The sequence below is a fragment of the Dasypus novemcinctus genome, chromosome 14, assembly GCF_030445035.2.
Source record: "Dasypus novemcinctus isolate mDasNov1 chromosome 14, mDasNov1.1.hap2, whole genome shotgun sequence".
Lineage (NCBI taxonomy): Eukaryota > Metazoa > Chordata > Mammalia > Cingulata > Dasypodidae > Dasypus > Dasypus novemcinctus.
Window position 1 is genome coordinate 43,408,019 of NC_080686.1, and position 13,063 is coordinate 43,421,081.

A 13,063-nucleotide genomic window follows, 5' to 3' on the forward strand; every position below is an offset into this window, starting at 1 on the left:
ATGGATTTGATAGGTTTGTCAAAAACCAGTTGGCTGTAGAGATGAGGATTTATTTCTGGATTCTCAATTCTTTTCCACTGATCGATGCATCTATCTTTATGCCAACATCATGCTGTTGACTTTTTAAGCAGTTTTATTGAGATATATTCACATACCATACACTCTAGCCAAAACCACACTGTTTTGACCACTGTAACTTTGTAATATGTTTCCCAGGTCATACCATGAAAGTCCTCCCACAGTGCTCTTCTTTTTTAGGATGCTTTTGGCCATTCAGGTGCCCTTTCCATTCCAAATAAATTAGGCAATTGCCTTTTCTATTTCTGTGAAGCTGGTTGTTAGAATTTTAATTGGCATTGTGGCAGTTTATTATTTACGAATTCCAAAAAAGGAATATAGATTATATCTGTAAACTGGTTTGTCCCTTTGGGCATGACACACTTTGACTGCATTAAATTCAGAGGGTTTACATTTACTCGGGTATGTTAAGATTAGGGCTTTGATTCAACCAGGCCACTAGGGCACGCAGGGTTGAGCCCAGCCCCCTTGGTGGGCCATATAAACAGACACTCACTCAAGAAGAACATGGAAGCAGGTATGTGAGAAAAGAGGAAGGAAGCTCCATAGACATGAAGAGTATCCTGTGGCCCGGGAAAAGAGCCATTTGCCCGATAGCTTACAATTGACCTGTGAAGAGAACAGAGCAGCTGAGCTGGGAAAGAAACGGGCCCCAGGAAGGGATATGAACCCTGTGCCAGCGTACAGCTGAGATCGGAAGAAGCTGGGACCACTGAGCCTTAAGAAGGAAGAGGAAGGTTGAACCATCGCAGATGTCACCTGCCATCTTGCTTCAACACAGGGAACAGACTTTGGTAAGGAAGTAACCCTGAGGTGGACTCTTTAGGGCCTTGTAACGGTAAGCTTTTACCCCAAATGCCCTTTATAAAAGCCAACAGATATCTGGTACTTTGCATCGGCATCCCTTTGGCTGACTAATACAGCACTGCATTGAATCTATAAATCAGTTTGGGTAGGACTGACATCTTCATGATATTTAGATGGAATATCTTTCCATTTGTTTGGTCTTCTTTAATTTCTTTTTTTTTTTTTTAAGATTTATTTATTTATTTATTTCTCTCCCCCAACCCCCACCCAGGCTGTCTGTTCTCTGTGTCTATTTGCTACATCTTCTTCTTTGTCCGCTTCTGTTGTTGTCAGCAGCACGGGAATCTGTGTTTCTTTTTGTTGCGTCATCTTGTTGTGTCAGTTCTCCGTGTGTGCGGCACCATTCCTGGGCAGGCTGCACTTTCTTTCGTGCTGGGCAGCTCTTCTTATGGGGCGCACTCCTTGCGCGCAGCACAGGGACACCCCTGCGAGGCACGGCACTCCTTGCGCGCATCAGCACTGCGCATGGGCCAGCTATACACAGGTCAAGGAGGCCCCGGGGTTTGAACTGCGGACCTCCCATGTGGTAGACGGACGCCCTAACCACTGGGCCAAGTCCGCCACCCTTCTTTAATTTCTTTTAGCATGTTTTATAGTTTTCTGCATATAGGTCCTTTACATTCCTAGCTAAATTAATTTCTAGATATTTGAGTCTTTTTGTTACTACTGTAAGACTTTTTTTCCTGATTACTTCCTCAGATTGTTCAAAACTAGTGTACAGAAACATGACAGATTTTTGTGTGTTGATCTTATATCCTGCCACTTTGCTGAACTCGTTTATTACCATGCTGGCTTTTGATCGAAGATTTCCATTGTTGGCAAATTTCATTCAGGTAGTATCAATGAATTGCATTTCAGTGATATGAAGTCTAGCTTTCTCCATGGTTACTCCTCTATGAATGTTCTTGCCAAAAGCCACCAAGGACCTCCTTCTTGATGTAGAATTTCATCCTTTTCTTCTTCTTCTTTTTCTTTTTTTTTTTTGAGGAATGCCAGCATCAAGTACTTTTATTGCAATAACCACTCAAAACTCATAAGTGGTGCAGGAGATGGGAGGATGGGGCAGCAACAATTTCTCTCACCAAATCACTACACAGATAAGCAAAGGGGTGAGAGGGAGAAGGAAAAGCCAGGAAACTTTGAGATTGGCAGTGGAGGGCTAAGAATAAAAAAATAGGAGATACTGAAGCTGAGGTGACCAGCATCGTTTTCTTAACACTCAGGGATTTCTCAGAGGGCTGGGCTTTCACTGGATGGCAAGTGCCTACAAACAGCACCTCCAAATTAAAATTTATCAAGTGGTGGAGCTTTGACAGCTAGGAGAAGAGTACAAAAGTCCTGAAAATCTTTTAGAAAAACCACAGTATGGAAAAGGAAAAAAAAAAAAGTCAGGCCATGAAAAAAGTTTCAGAGGTCCCTGCTGGCTGGGGGACAGAGCCCTGTAGTGTCCCACACCACAGTGAAAACTGCCTGCTTTCAAAAGGCGGCGAGGCTAGGGTGGGGCTGGTGGAGGCAGAGGCTCTCCCCTTTCCCACTTCAGCCTTGGCTAAGGACATCTCTCAAAGTGGGGAGTGATTCAGCCCTCAAAATGCATCAAATCTGTTACGGCTTTGCAGTGCGGCAGCAATAATATTCAATATATAATAAAAATTTCATCCAAAAAATAATAAAGATTTGTGCCTCTCCTTCCCCCAAACACCAAGTCCTATTCCAAAGTTAACCCATTGTTCGTGTTGTTAATACCACAACACATACTAACTGGAAATCTAGATCCAAAAGACCGAAAGTGAATCTTCAGCCCAAAACCAAAACGGAAAAAAAAAGGAATAATTTGAGGTTTCTAGCATATTGTTTAAGTCAGCACATATGCGAGGGGAAAGGGGAAGCGGAAATGGGAGATGTCGGAAGCAGAAGTGATGACAGAACGCATTCAGTCTGGGTCGGTGTTTATATCAGAGTGCAGTGGGACATCAGGAAAAGCGCCGTATGGACTCCCGTGCGCAGGTCTGGAGGCGCCAGAGTCCTCCACGGCAGATCCAAGTACAGGGAGTGGAAGGAGGAGAACACACTGTCCTTCCCGTTTCAGAAGCTCCGCGTCACAGCCGAGTGGCGCCTGGTGCGAGGATGCCGGCCGGGCCGCGCAGGCGCAGTGCGGGAGATAGCCTGGCTCTCTGACCCACACTCGCGGGGCCACCCCTCGGCCAGCCTCGGGTCGCCTCCCGCTTGCCTAGCGTAAACTTTAAGGGCTTGTTTCTATCCCAACAGGAATCACAATTCTTTCTTTTTTTCTTTTTATTTCTGTTTATTTTTAAAAATTATTATTAGTATTTTATGATTTTATTGTCTTTTATTTGACTTTGTTTTCTGGGAGATTTTTTTAAAAAATTAATTGCCTTTTTTAAAGATACATAGATCACAAAAAAATATTACATTAAAAAATATAAGAGATTCCCATATACCCCACCCCCCTCCTCCCACTCCAACAACCTCTTTCATCATTGTGGCACATTCATTGCTTTTGGTGAATACATTTCTTTCCATCTTCAAGCACCCCGGGCAGTGCATCACGAAGGTCTGTCTGTCTCTGGGGGAAGAAGGTCAACACCTGCACAGCCCCGGCAGCGGTGGGCACTAGCGGGCAGCGTGGCCCAAAAGCAGACCTGGCGGCAGCTCCGCCTGTGCTCGCGTGCCCCCCGCTCTCTCCTTTTCATGCTCGCCCTTCTAGAGCATCAGGTGTCTCTCCGGGCAACGTGCTTGCCCTTGGCTCCCCTGACGCCCACGCTCCTGACTTGCCTCTACCTCTCTAGTCACACCTCAGCCTCTTCCCAGGCTCTTTGTCATCTGCTAATCCCTTACACGATGGCGAGCCTTGCACCTTCCTCCTCAATACCCTTCTCTTCTCATCCAAGTCTACACAGCTGGTTCAGGGGGATCTCACCTACTCACGGGCGCGTAGTGCTGCAGCGCCAGCCCAGTTCTCTCTCTCAGGCTGCGCCCATCTCCACCAGACGGTGCCCCTTGAATGATCCTCGTCACTGCATACCCAACATGTTTCCAACTGGCCCATCTTCTTCAGCAGTGGGGAACCTTGCCCCAAACATTTACCATGGACCTGTTCCTCTGCCTCTGTTCCTGTCTCCCTGAGCTGAAGCACACCAACTGCCTGAAGTCACCCTTGACACACCCTCTCCCTCATCCTTCATGTCTAGCACCACGTCCGATTAAGTCTATCTCCGTCACATTTCTCAAATATGTTCCACTCATCCCTACTGGGACCATCAGAGTTCTCGCCACTCATCTGTATTTTGTTGTTGTCACTCTTGTTTTTGCTTGTAAGCCTTCTCTTGACTTTACAGTACCTAAATTACTTTAATAGCTTTCCCACAGCTTCAGAATAAAGCCCAAACTCCTAGCCAGGCATATATGGGTCCTCAGGATAGATCCCTGGCCCATCTCTCCAGCTTCAGTTCCTACGTCCTTCCCTCCTGATTTATCATATTGAATGTTATGAGGCAATGTTATATAATGGTTAAGAGAGTAGATCTGGAGTCAGAAAGATAGGAGTAGAACTTCAGCTTTGCTGTTTGCCAGCCAATTAATCCCTGTATGCCTCAATTTCTTCATGTATAAAATAGTGATAACCATATAGAGTTGTGAGGATTACATGAGTTAAAGCAAGCATAGTGCTTGGCATGCAGTCAGTGCTCAAAAAATGCTAGCCATTAATACAGTTATAATTCTCTAAAGAGATTATATCCTTTTTGGGAGAATGGATGATGTTTTTCAATGAAGTATTCAAAACAAATAAATTGGCCTCTGACAAATATATATTGAATGAATGAACTAAATAATTTATTTGATTAAGAAGTCTGAGATTAAAAAAAAGTATTTTTTTTTAAAAAGTATTTTCTGAGTTCTTTGATCCAACTACCTCCCCATGAAACAGAAATAAAGCTGGGGAAAATAACTTCATCAGAATTATCTCCATTTACAAGGGAAAAAAGGAAAACAAGTATTGTAGAGACGTGTTCTGGAAAGGCAGAAAATGTGATAGAGCTCAATAAATGTGAGTTGACTGGATGGATGGATGGATGGATGGATGGATGGATGAGATGTACTGGGTCTCTGGAAATAGGAGGAGGAAGCTGATAGCTCCATTTCTTTTGCATCTCCACTTACTTCTGCTAATGGACAAGGATTAATTGTCCACTGTGTTTGATCAGAATGAGATTCCTTGAAGAGAGAGGCTCTGCTCTTGTGTGCCAAGTGACCCCCCTGATAAGCCCCATATCCCGTGCTTACCATTTGGCCGCACTGGAGGACTTCGGACCAAAGGGCTGGTTGACAAGCTGGTTAGTACCATTGCGGCAGTCACCTTGTCCATGTCAAGTTCTTCTGAAGATTTCCTATAAAACAGGGAGTGATTTGTTAACCATGCTTACTACACCAAGCCATGTACCATAATTATGTCTTTAACTTAGTCTCATGAAAATCCAATGTCTTGTTAGCTTTAATAGATGAAGAAACTGAAGTCAATTTTACTGTAATGTATTGTTTATGTATGTTCATGTATGAATGACATAGTACAACGACATTTTATTTTAAAAATCATATAGTATTAGGAAAAGAAGGATTCACTCATTCATTCATTGAACAACTATTTTTTGAGTGTCCTAAAGTGCCAAACCCTGTTCTACAGTGGCAAATAACAAAGTCCCTGCCCTCGTGGAGCTTAGAGGTTAATGGGGGGAGAAACACAATTACCAGTAAATAAACAAACAAAAAAAGAGCAAAATAATTTTGGATAGTGGCCAGTGCTATGGAGGATTTTAGCACATTGAAATGATAGCCATTGTGGGTGGGACGCACTTAGGGTGGTCAGGAAATGTTTCTTTGCGGATGTGTCACCTGAGCTGAAATGTGAAAGGGCAGGAGGAGGCAGTCATGCTGAGCATGGCAGCAGAAATGAGCTTGAGATGTTGAAAAACCAACCAAATAGTATGACGAGAGGGTACAGAGCTGGTCACATGGGGGTCTATGGCCATGACAGAGTGTTCTGGCTTTATTCTAAGAGGAACGAGAAATCACTAGAAAAGCTTTAAGCAGATCTAGTGACATAATATGATTAATATTGTGGGTTGGTTTTTTTTTTTTAATTACCTGCTGCTGTATGGAGAATGGCTTTTCAGGAAGGCAGAATAGAAGCAGAGAGACCTGTCAGAAGATAATTTATAGGAATCCAGATGGGAGAAAATGATGGCTTGTTCAAGGATGGGGTGGTGGAAGGTGAACTGGCAGGATAGGCTGATGCACTGGGCAAGAAAGATGAACAAAAGGGAGAAATCAAGGATGACTCCCAGGTTTTTTGTTTGATTAGTAGCTAGGAGCCATTTACTGAGATGGAAGAGACCAGAGAAGAAGACAATTAGGGATGTTTAAACTTCAGAGCTTCTTTGCACCCATGAAATGTTAGTCGTAGGAGCAGGTACTGTGTTGTTGAAGTGAGGAGCCTTTGGTGTCACTCACCGAGATGAAGAACTTGCTCTGGTTCATTAATTTTGGCCAGAATAAAGGGTCACAAGATAATGATCACTGTGCACTGGAATCAGCTTGTTTGAGCTTATTTCAATAAACAAATATATGTAGTACAGTGACATCAGATAAATTATATCACCTACTGTGAGATGAATATTTTCAAATTAGGGAGTAGTTCAAGAATCACAACAGAGGATTAATAAGCCATATCCACAAATGAAGTGTCACTTTGACAACTGGGGCTTTCATTCACAGGTGTTCTGTGTAATTTGTAAAGGCAGTAAACTCCTAGAGATGGAAACTTCATGGCATCACTTCACCACACAGTAGAAAGAGAGATTCCTAAATTGGAGAAAGATCAAATGGCTCCCAATTTTCATTGGGCTGCTTAATCTCACCACAGTACAAAAATTATTACAAGTTGTTGCTTCAGTGTTTATCATGTCACATTTTAGCCCCTTTGTGCCAAAAAATGAATAAATAAAAATCACATCATTAAAAAGCACTTTACTCTTCCGATTCAAGGTACCAAAAAGATGGGCATCTTTAAATTTTTTACTATAATTCTTCTCAAAATACCTTATGCTCTTTCTCAGAAAATTGTTTCATCAAAAGACAAATTACTTGTTTCAGAGACTGGCGATTACAAATACTCTTATATAAAGCAAGCTTGAGAGTACACAATGAATTTCACTGCAGAAGTTCTCAAGGCAATCTCATACACTTAGGAAAAACTGCTTATTCAGTTGGCATACCATTTAAAGATGCTACACTATCCACAGTTTACCAGGTCCCCGTACTTGGGAATAAAGGTGATGCTGTTTCATCTAGAAACAATGCCTCTTGAGACAGCAACAGGGAAAGAAAGCCCTTGACGTAATTTTGAGTGTGGTGTTAACTCAGTCTCCCCTGGGAGTCTTGGGCACTGGGGGAAGCAGTAACTTGGAGGTTTACGAAGGAGAAATGCTTGCTCTACAGCCTCAGGTAAAAGGCAAAAATACCTTGGGGTATCTGGGGGCTCTTGCAACCAACAGTCCTCCCTGCTGCCAGGATCACTGCATGCCAGCAGGGGGCAGACCTGAGCAGGCCATCCCTGTCTTCTGTTTCAAAACTGAATAACAGGAGCTGCCGACTTCTCTTTCCAACCGTTCATCTTCTCTTTCTGTCTTATTAACAAAAGGCTTAGGGAAGCAGATGTGGCTCAACAGATAGAGCATCCGCCTACCATATAGGAGGTCCAAGGGTTCGATGCCCAGGGCCTCCTGGCTCATGTGGTGAGCTGGCCCACACGCAGTGCTGCTGCATGCAAGTAGTGCCGGCCCATGGAGGGATGCCCTGTGTAACGGTGCCTCCCACACAGGGGGTGTGCCCTGCAAGGAGAGCCACCCCCTGTGAAACTTTAGCCCGCCCAGGAGTGGTACCACACACACGGAGAGCTGGTGAAGCAAGATGATGCAACAAAAAGAGACTGAGATTCCCAGTGCTGCCTGACGAGACTACAAGCAGACACAGAAGAACACACAGCACATAGACACAGAGAGCAGACAACGGGGGGGGGGGATCGGCGGGGGGGATCAGGGGGAGAAATTTTTTAAAAACACAAAAAAATGATAGGCTTAAGAACCAGAATAAGGGGTCCACACACCTGCCACAGGAAAATGGCAAGACTTTGTAGGGACAAGGCCCTTACCCCTTGTCCTGATTCCTAAAACGACTTGCTATATAAAGTCATGCCTTTTTTTCTCTTATAAATCTTTGTCTCAGGGGCCTTTTTGTTTTACTTCCCTTCATCTGCTTTGTATCATTTTTTATTTTCCACAGCTAAGGTGAACATTTTTGTTTTAGAGTTCTAATTGATATGAACTCAAATGATAAGGGTTTTTAAATATATATACATATATGAAGATCGATAGAGAATGCATCAGGACAATGTCTATTTTTGCATTGCCAAAATCCACCACTTCATTTCAGAGTAATTACCGAGCATCATAAAGTGGATTTCAGATGAAGAATGAAAAGAGGAATAGACATCAGTGTAATCAGAGTGTTTTCATACTTGCATTATCTTTAAGTTTCCCATTGGTATTGGAGGTCACTACCAACAACGAAAATCAAAGCAATACATTGGTAATGACTCACTTTATACCCTATATTTCTCAAGGAGAATTTTTATCATGCTCCATAAAACATTACCAGATGATATGGCCTTGTGCGGAGTTGTGTTTTTGTTTTTATCTCTGTTTAATTTCTTTTGGTACAGTACTATCTAATTACTGAATAACTGGTGCTGTAAATTCAAATCCTTATAATTAAACGTGAAGAGATGATATACAAAGTAGAGTCTGCTACACTGTGTGGAAATTGCTACAAAGACCTCCTGGTAGATTAAAGAGTTGAGAAACAAACATACTGGAGGTGACTATTACTTGGCCTCTCCTGATTTGAAATGGAATTTGAGTTTATATTGAAAACCTTACTGACAGCATATTTACAAAATTTTTTTCAATAATCCTTCCTTCTACACTTACTTGACTATATGGAACTTGATAATATTTTGAATTATTTAAAAAACAGAAGTAGTAATAGTTGTTGGCTTATCACTATATGAAATTTGGCTTTCAGGTTGATCTGACTTTGATGGACTAATAGGACTTCAAGACAGAAAAACCGCATTCCAGGCAGGGAAGGATCAAGTCCACGGCACATTAGCAGACGGTTAGGACTCCTGCGTGGAAGGGTGGAGATGAGGCTGGAGGGAGCTCAGGCCAGGTTAAGTGGTTTATCGTAGTCTCGTAAACAAAGAGAAACCACTGAAATTCATGAACCCAGGAGAGGGATGATCAACCTGTATTTAGAAATGTCTCAAAATTGAAAATATCGAAAAGGAAGAAACTAAAAGCTGGCAGTTCAGCTGTTTTTTCCAGTAAAGTCTCAATTCAAACCCAAAACATTAGACTAAGAGACAACTGTCCTTCTATGAACAGAAACTATTCAACCTGGGTTCAACATCCCTTGATATTTGCCAGTGAGGCATTCAGAGCCTCGCTGGATGAGGTGGTAAGGGTAATGGTTAAGAGTGCAGGCTCCGAAGTGAGTTAGACAACTTGGGTTCAAATCCATACTCTACTATTTACAGTCATGTAGCTGTGTGACCTTGGATAAATTACCTAACCTCTCTGAGTCTCTCTATCCTCATCTGTAAAAGGAGGATAAAAAGGAGCGGATTAAATGAGAAAACATGTAAGCACTAGTCTAGTTTTTAAGGGCAAACCTTCAAATTCATAAATGTGTCCACAGCACATGTCCCTACATGATAGAGGAAAGGATTAGATTTCTTCACTTGCTCTGAGCACCAGTACTAACAGTTGCTGTTTTTCTTTTCTTTTTGGGGGGAATGGGGGGTGGGGATGGTATTTTTCCTAAAGAACAAAACTGTTGTTATAACATCATAAGACTTTGAAAGAAGTGGCAACTGGCACACGGAGCAGCAGCTGCTGGGCTGCTTGCTAAAGCTTCAAGTTGGTGCCTGGGCAAAGACACAGCTCATTACACCATGGATCTTTAGGACGGGTACCAAATAAATGCCAGGAAGGAGCGGTGTGTGGTTAGGTGAGGACTCACCTGGTTACTCCCGGCTACCGGGAGAACTGTTTTGAGAATGGAAACAAGAATCAGTGCTACCCTGCTGAGACTATCTGGACAAAGGCCTGCCATCAAAAAGTAACTTAGGGCGAGATGCCGATGCTGGGGGGAGCGCTTGGACCGGCTTGGGACGCTGGGCCGGGGTTTTAGTCCTTATCCTCAAGGAAGTGGGAGGCACCGCGGTGGAGAGCTCGGCAGGTTGGGGGTGAGGCCATCGGATTGACTTTCCAGAAAGCCCTCTCCGGCTGCAGAGAAAATGAGTTTCTTGAGTTTGACAACCGATCTTTTATCTGGGGAAGTGATGGCCCGGGAGACTGCGGCAGCGGGCTGCGGAATGACATCATCTGCGACCTGAAGAGGCAGCGCGGGGCGCGCAGGACCCGCAGGGCGCGCAGGACCCGCAGGGCGCGCAGCCCGCTCCCGCCCGCGGTCCCGCGCCCCAGGCGGCTGCAGCAGAGGCGCGGCCGCGGCGGGCTCCCAGGCTTTTGTTGGTGCTGCTGGCAGCCTTCTGCGTCTCTGAGCCACTTCAGGCCTGAATGCCGTCTGCTCCGAGGGTGCATACAAACACAGTTCCCTAGTTAGGCCAACTAGCTAAGAGAAATCTTTACACTTGGGAGCGCCAGAAAAGACATTTATCTGCAATTAAAGTGCTATAGTAACAACTGGAAATAAAAATAATACGCTCCTTCGCTGAGCACTAATCCAGTTCCTAAGCAACTCCTGAAATCTGCTGTCTAGACCAAGTTCAATCACTTTTAAAACTTGCGATAATCTTAAAATAAGGAATAAAATCTCAAAATTAAAACCCTTCAACTGGAAAGTCCACAGTAACCATCCTCCGTCCTGGAATTTTGGAAAAGCTTCTACTAAGAGTTTGGAAAATTGGATTCAGTAAGGATTACGTGTGATTAAGCATGATAGCTTGATTTCCTTTCTTTTTTTTTTTTTTTAAGATTTATTTATTTCTCCCCTTCCCCCCCGCCCCTGTTGTCTATTTTCTGTGTCTATTTGCTGTATGTTCTTTCTTTGTCTGCTTCTGTTGTTGTCAGTGGCACAGGAATCTGTTTCTTTTTGTTGCGTCATCTTGTGTGTCAGTTCTCCGTGTGTGCGCGCCATTCCTGGGCAGGCTGCACTTTCTTTCGCGCTGGGCGGCTCTCCTTACGGGGTGCACTCCTTGCACATGGGGCTCCCCTACACGGGGACACCCCTGCCTGGCAAGGCACTCCTTACACGCATCAGCACTGCGCATGGGCCAGCTCCACATGGGTCAAGGAGGCCCGAGATTTGAATCGCTGACCTCCTGTGTGGTAGACGGATGCCCTAACCACTGGGCAAAGTCCACCGCCCTTGATCTCCTTTCTAAAGGAATCTTGTAGTAAATGTTGTAAATGCTAACTCTTCCAATTTAATTTTAGCTGCTGTTTCTCATAGAGCTATAGGGAAGATCATGGAAGCTGCTTATTACATATTATAATAAAGTGTCCAGAACAAGGCAACCAAGATGAAAGAATGACAGCAAATGTGTCCTTACTCGTAAGAAAATATAGGTCAGTACGTCTTGATCTACCTGTGGGGAAGGATCATTAAAAAAAAAATTCCGATCTGTTATGCCTTAATACTTTCATAAAATACAACACAAATGGCCCATGGATATTGCTGTATAAATTTCTAAATTTATTACTCTCAATTTCTGTACCTAGCTCATCTTGGGCCAGTAAAAGAGTTTGCAGATAAGCACTGGCCCATCCCGGGACAGCAGGCTAGGCAATTGCTTCATCTCCTTTCCACCACTGGCCTTTCACCTGCCCCCTGCTCTGACCTCTGGCTCCACCTTCCATTGTAAACCTGATTTTGTCAACCTTGCTCTCTTTTACTAAACCCAGCTCTCCCTCAGGGCCCCTCCTCTTGCCACTCTCCCAGCTCTTGCCACTCTCCCTGAAGGCTGGAGGTGGGGGTGGGCTCGTGACCTTTTACCTGCTTCCTTTGGGAGACCATTACCCTTTTACACTCATGCAAAATCCATGATCCTTCCAGGCCCCGGCCATGCAGCTCTGCGTTCTACCTTGCTGTTTGCAGGAGCTGCTGCGACAAAGCACCACAGCATAGTGGACTTAAACAATAGGAATTTCTCGTCTTACAGTTTTGGAGGCTTAAAGTCCCAAATCAAGGTTGCCAGCAGGATGTCCCTTTCTCTGTAGCCTGTGGTGTTCCGGTGGTGGCTTGCCGGCCATCCAAAACTCAGTATCTGCCTCTATCACAGGGCTGTCTCCCTGCAATTTCCCTTAGCACGGTGTCCAACTTTCCACTGCTTATGAGGACTCTAGTCATCTTGGAATATGGCTCACCCTGATTCAGTTTGGCTTCACCTTAACTAATATTTTCAAAGATCCTTTTTACAAATGGTTCACGTCTGCAGGAGCGGGGCTTAGGGCTGGAATGTGTTTGTGGGGGCAGGAGTCAATCCACAACACTCCTCTTCTATTCCAGGCTTTGGACAACCTTTCCATTAGCATCCCTCCCGCGAGTCCCCACAGTCATCAAGTATAACGGCACATGGATAATGACAGCCTTTACTTTTATCCTACTAGGAGATGGATTGAGAGCACTACACATCCTTACTTCATAATTTCTGTCTCTGTAACCCCAACAATCAGTAGATGGCTGAATTTAAGAAAGGCATCGTAGTGAGATAAGATTGGGGTTCGCTCCTCAGCACCACCATTTACTGATTATAGGTAAATCCCACAACCTTGCAAAGCTTCATATTCCTCATCTGTAAATGATAATGATAATAAGACCTACCTTATAGAGTTCTGAAAGAATTAAATGAGATAATAAATGAAAATACCTGGCATATACTAAACATTCAATGAATGGTAATTATTATTATGATTTTTATCATTATCATCATCACTACCACCACCATCATTTGCCCACACTC

At 43.9% G+C, this 13,063-nt stretch overlaps 1 protein-coding gene across 1 annotated transcript in view; it reads right to left on the reverse strand.

Moving 5' to 3' along the window:
* ZNF704 (zinc finger protein 704) overlaps positions 1-13,063 on the reverse strand; it is a 238,991-nt gene that overhangs the window by 52,165 nt on the left and 173,763 nt on the right. Inside the window, exon 3 of the mRNA XM_004479103.4 lies at positions 5,248-5,351. Within this exon, the coding sequence (XP_004479160.2) occupies positions 5,248-5,351 (104 nt within the window). The remainder of the gene's footprint in view (positions 1-5,247; positions 5,352-13,063) is intronic.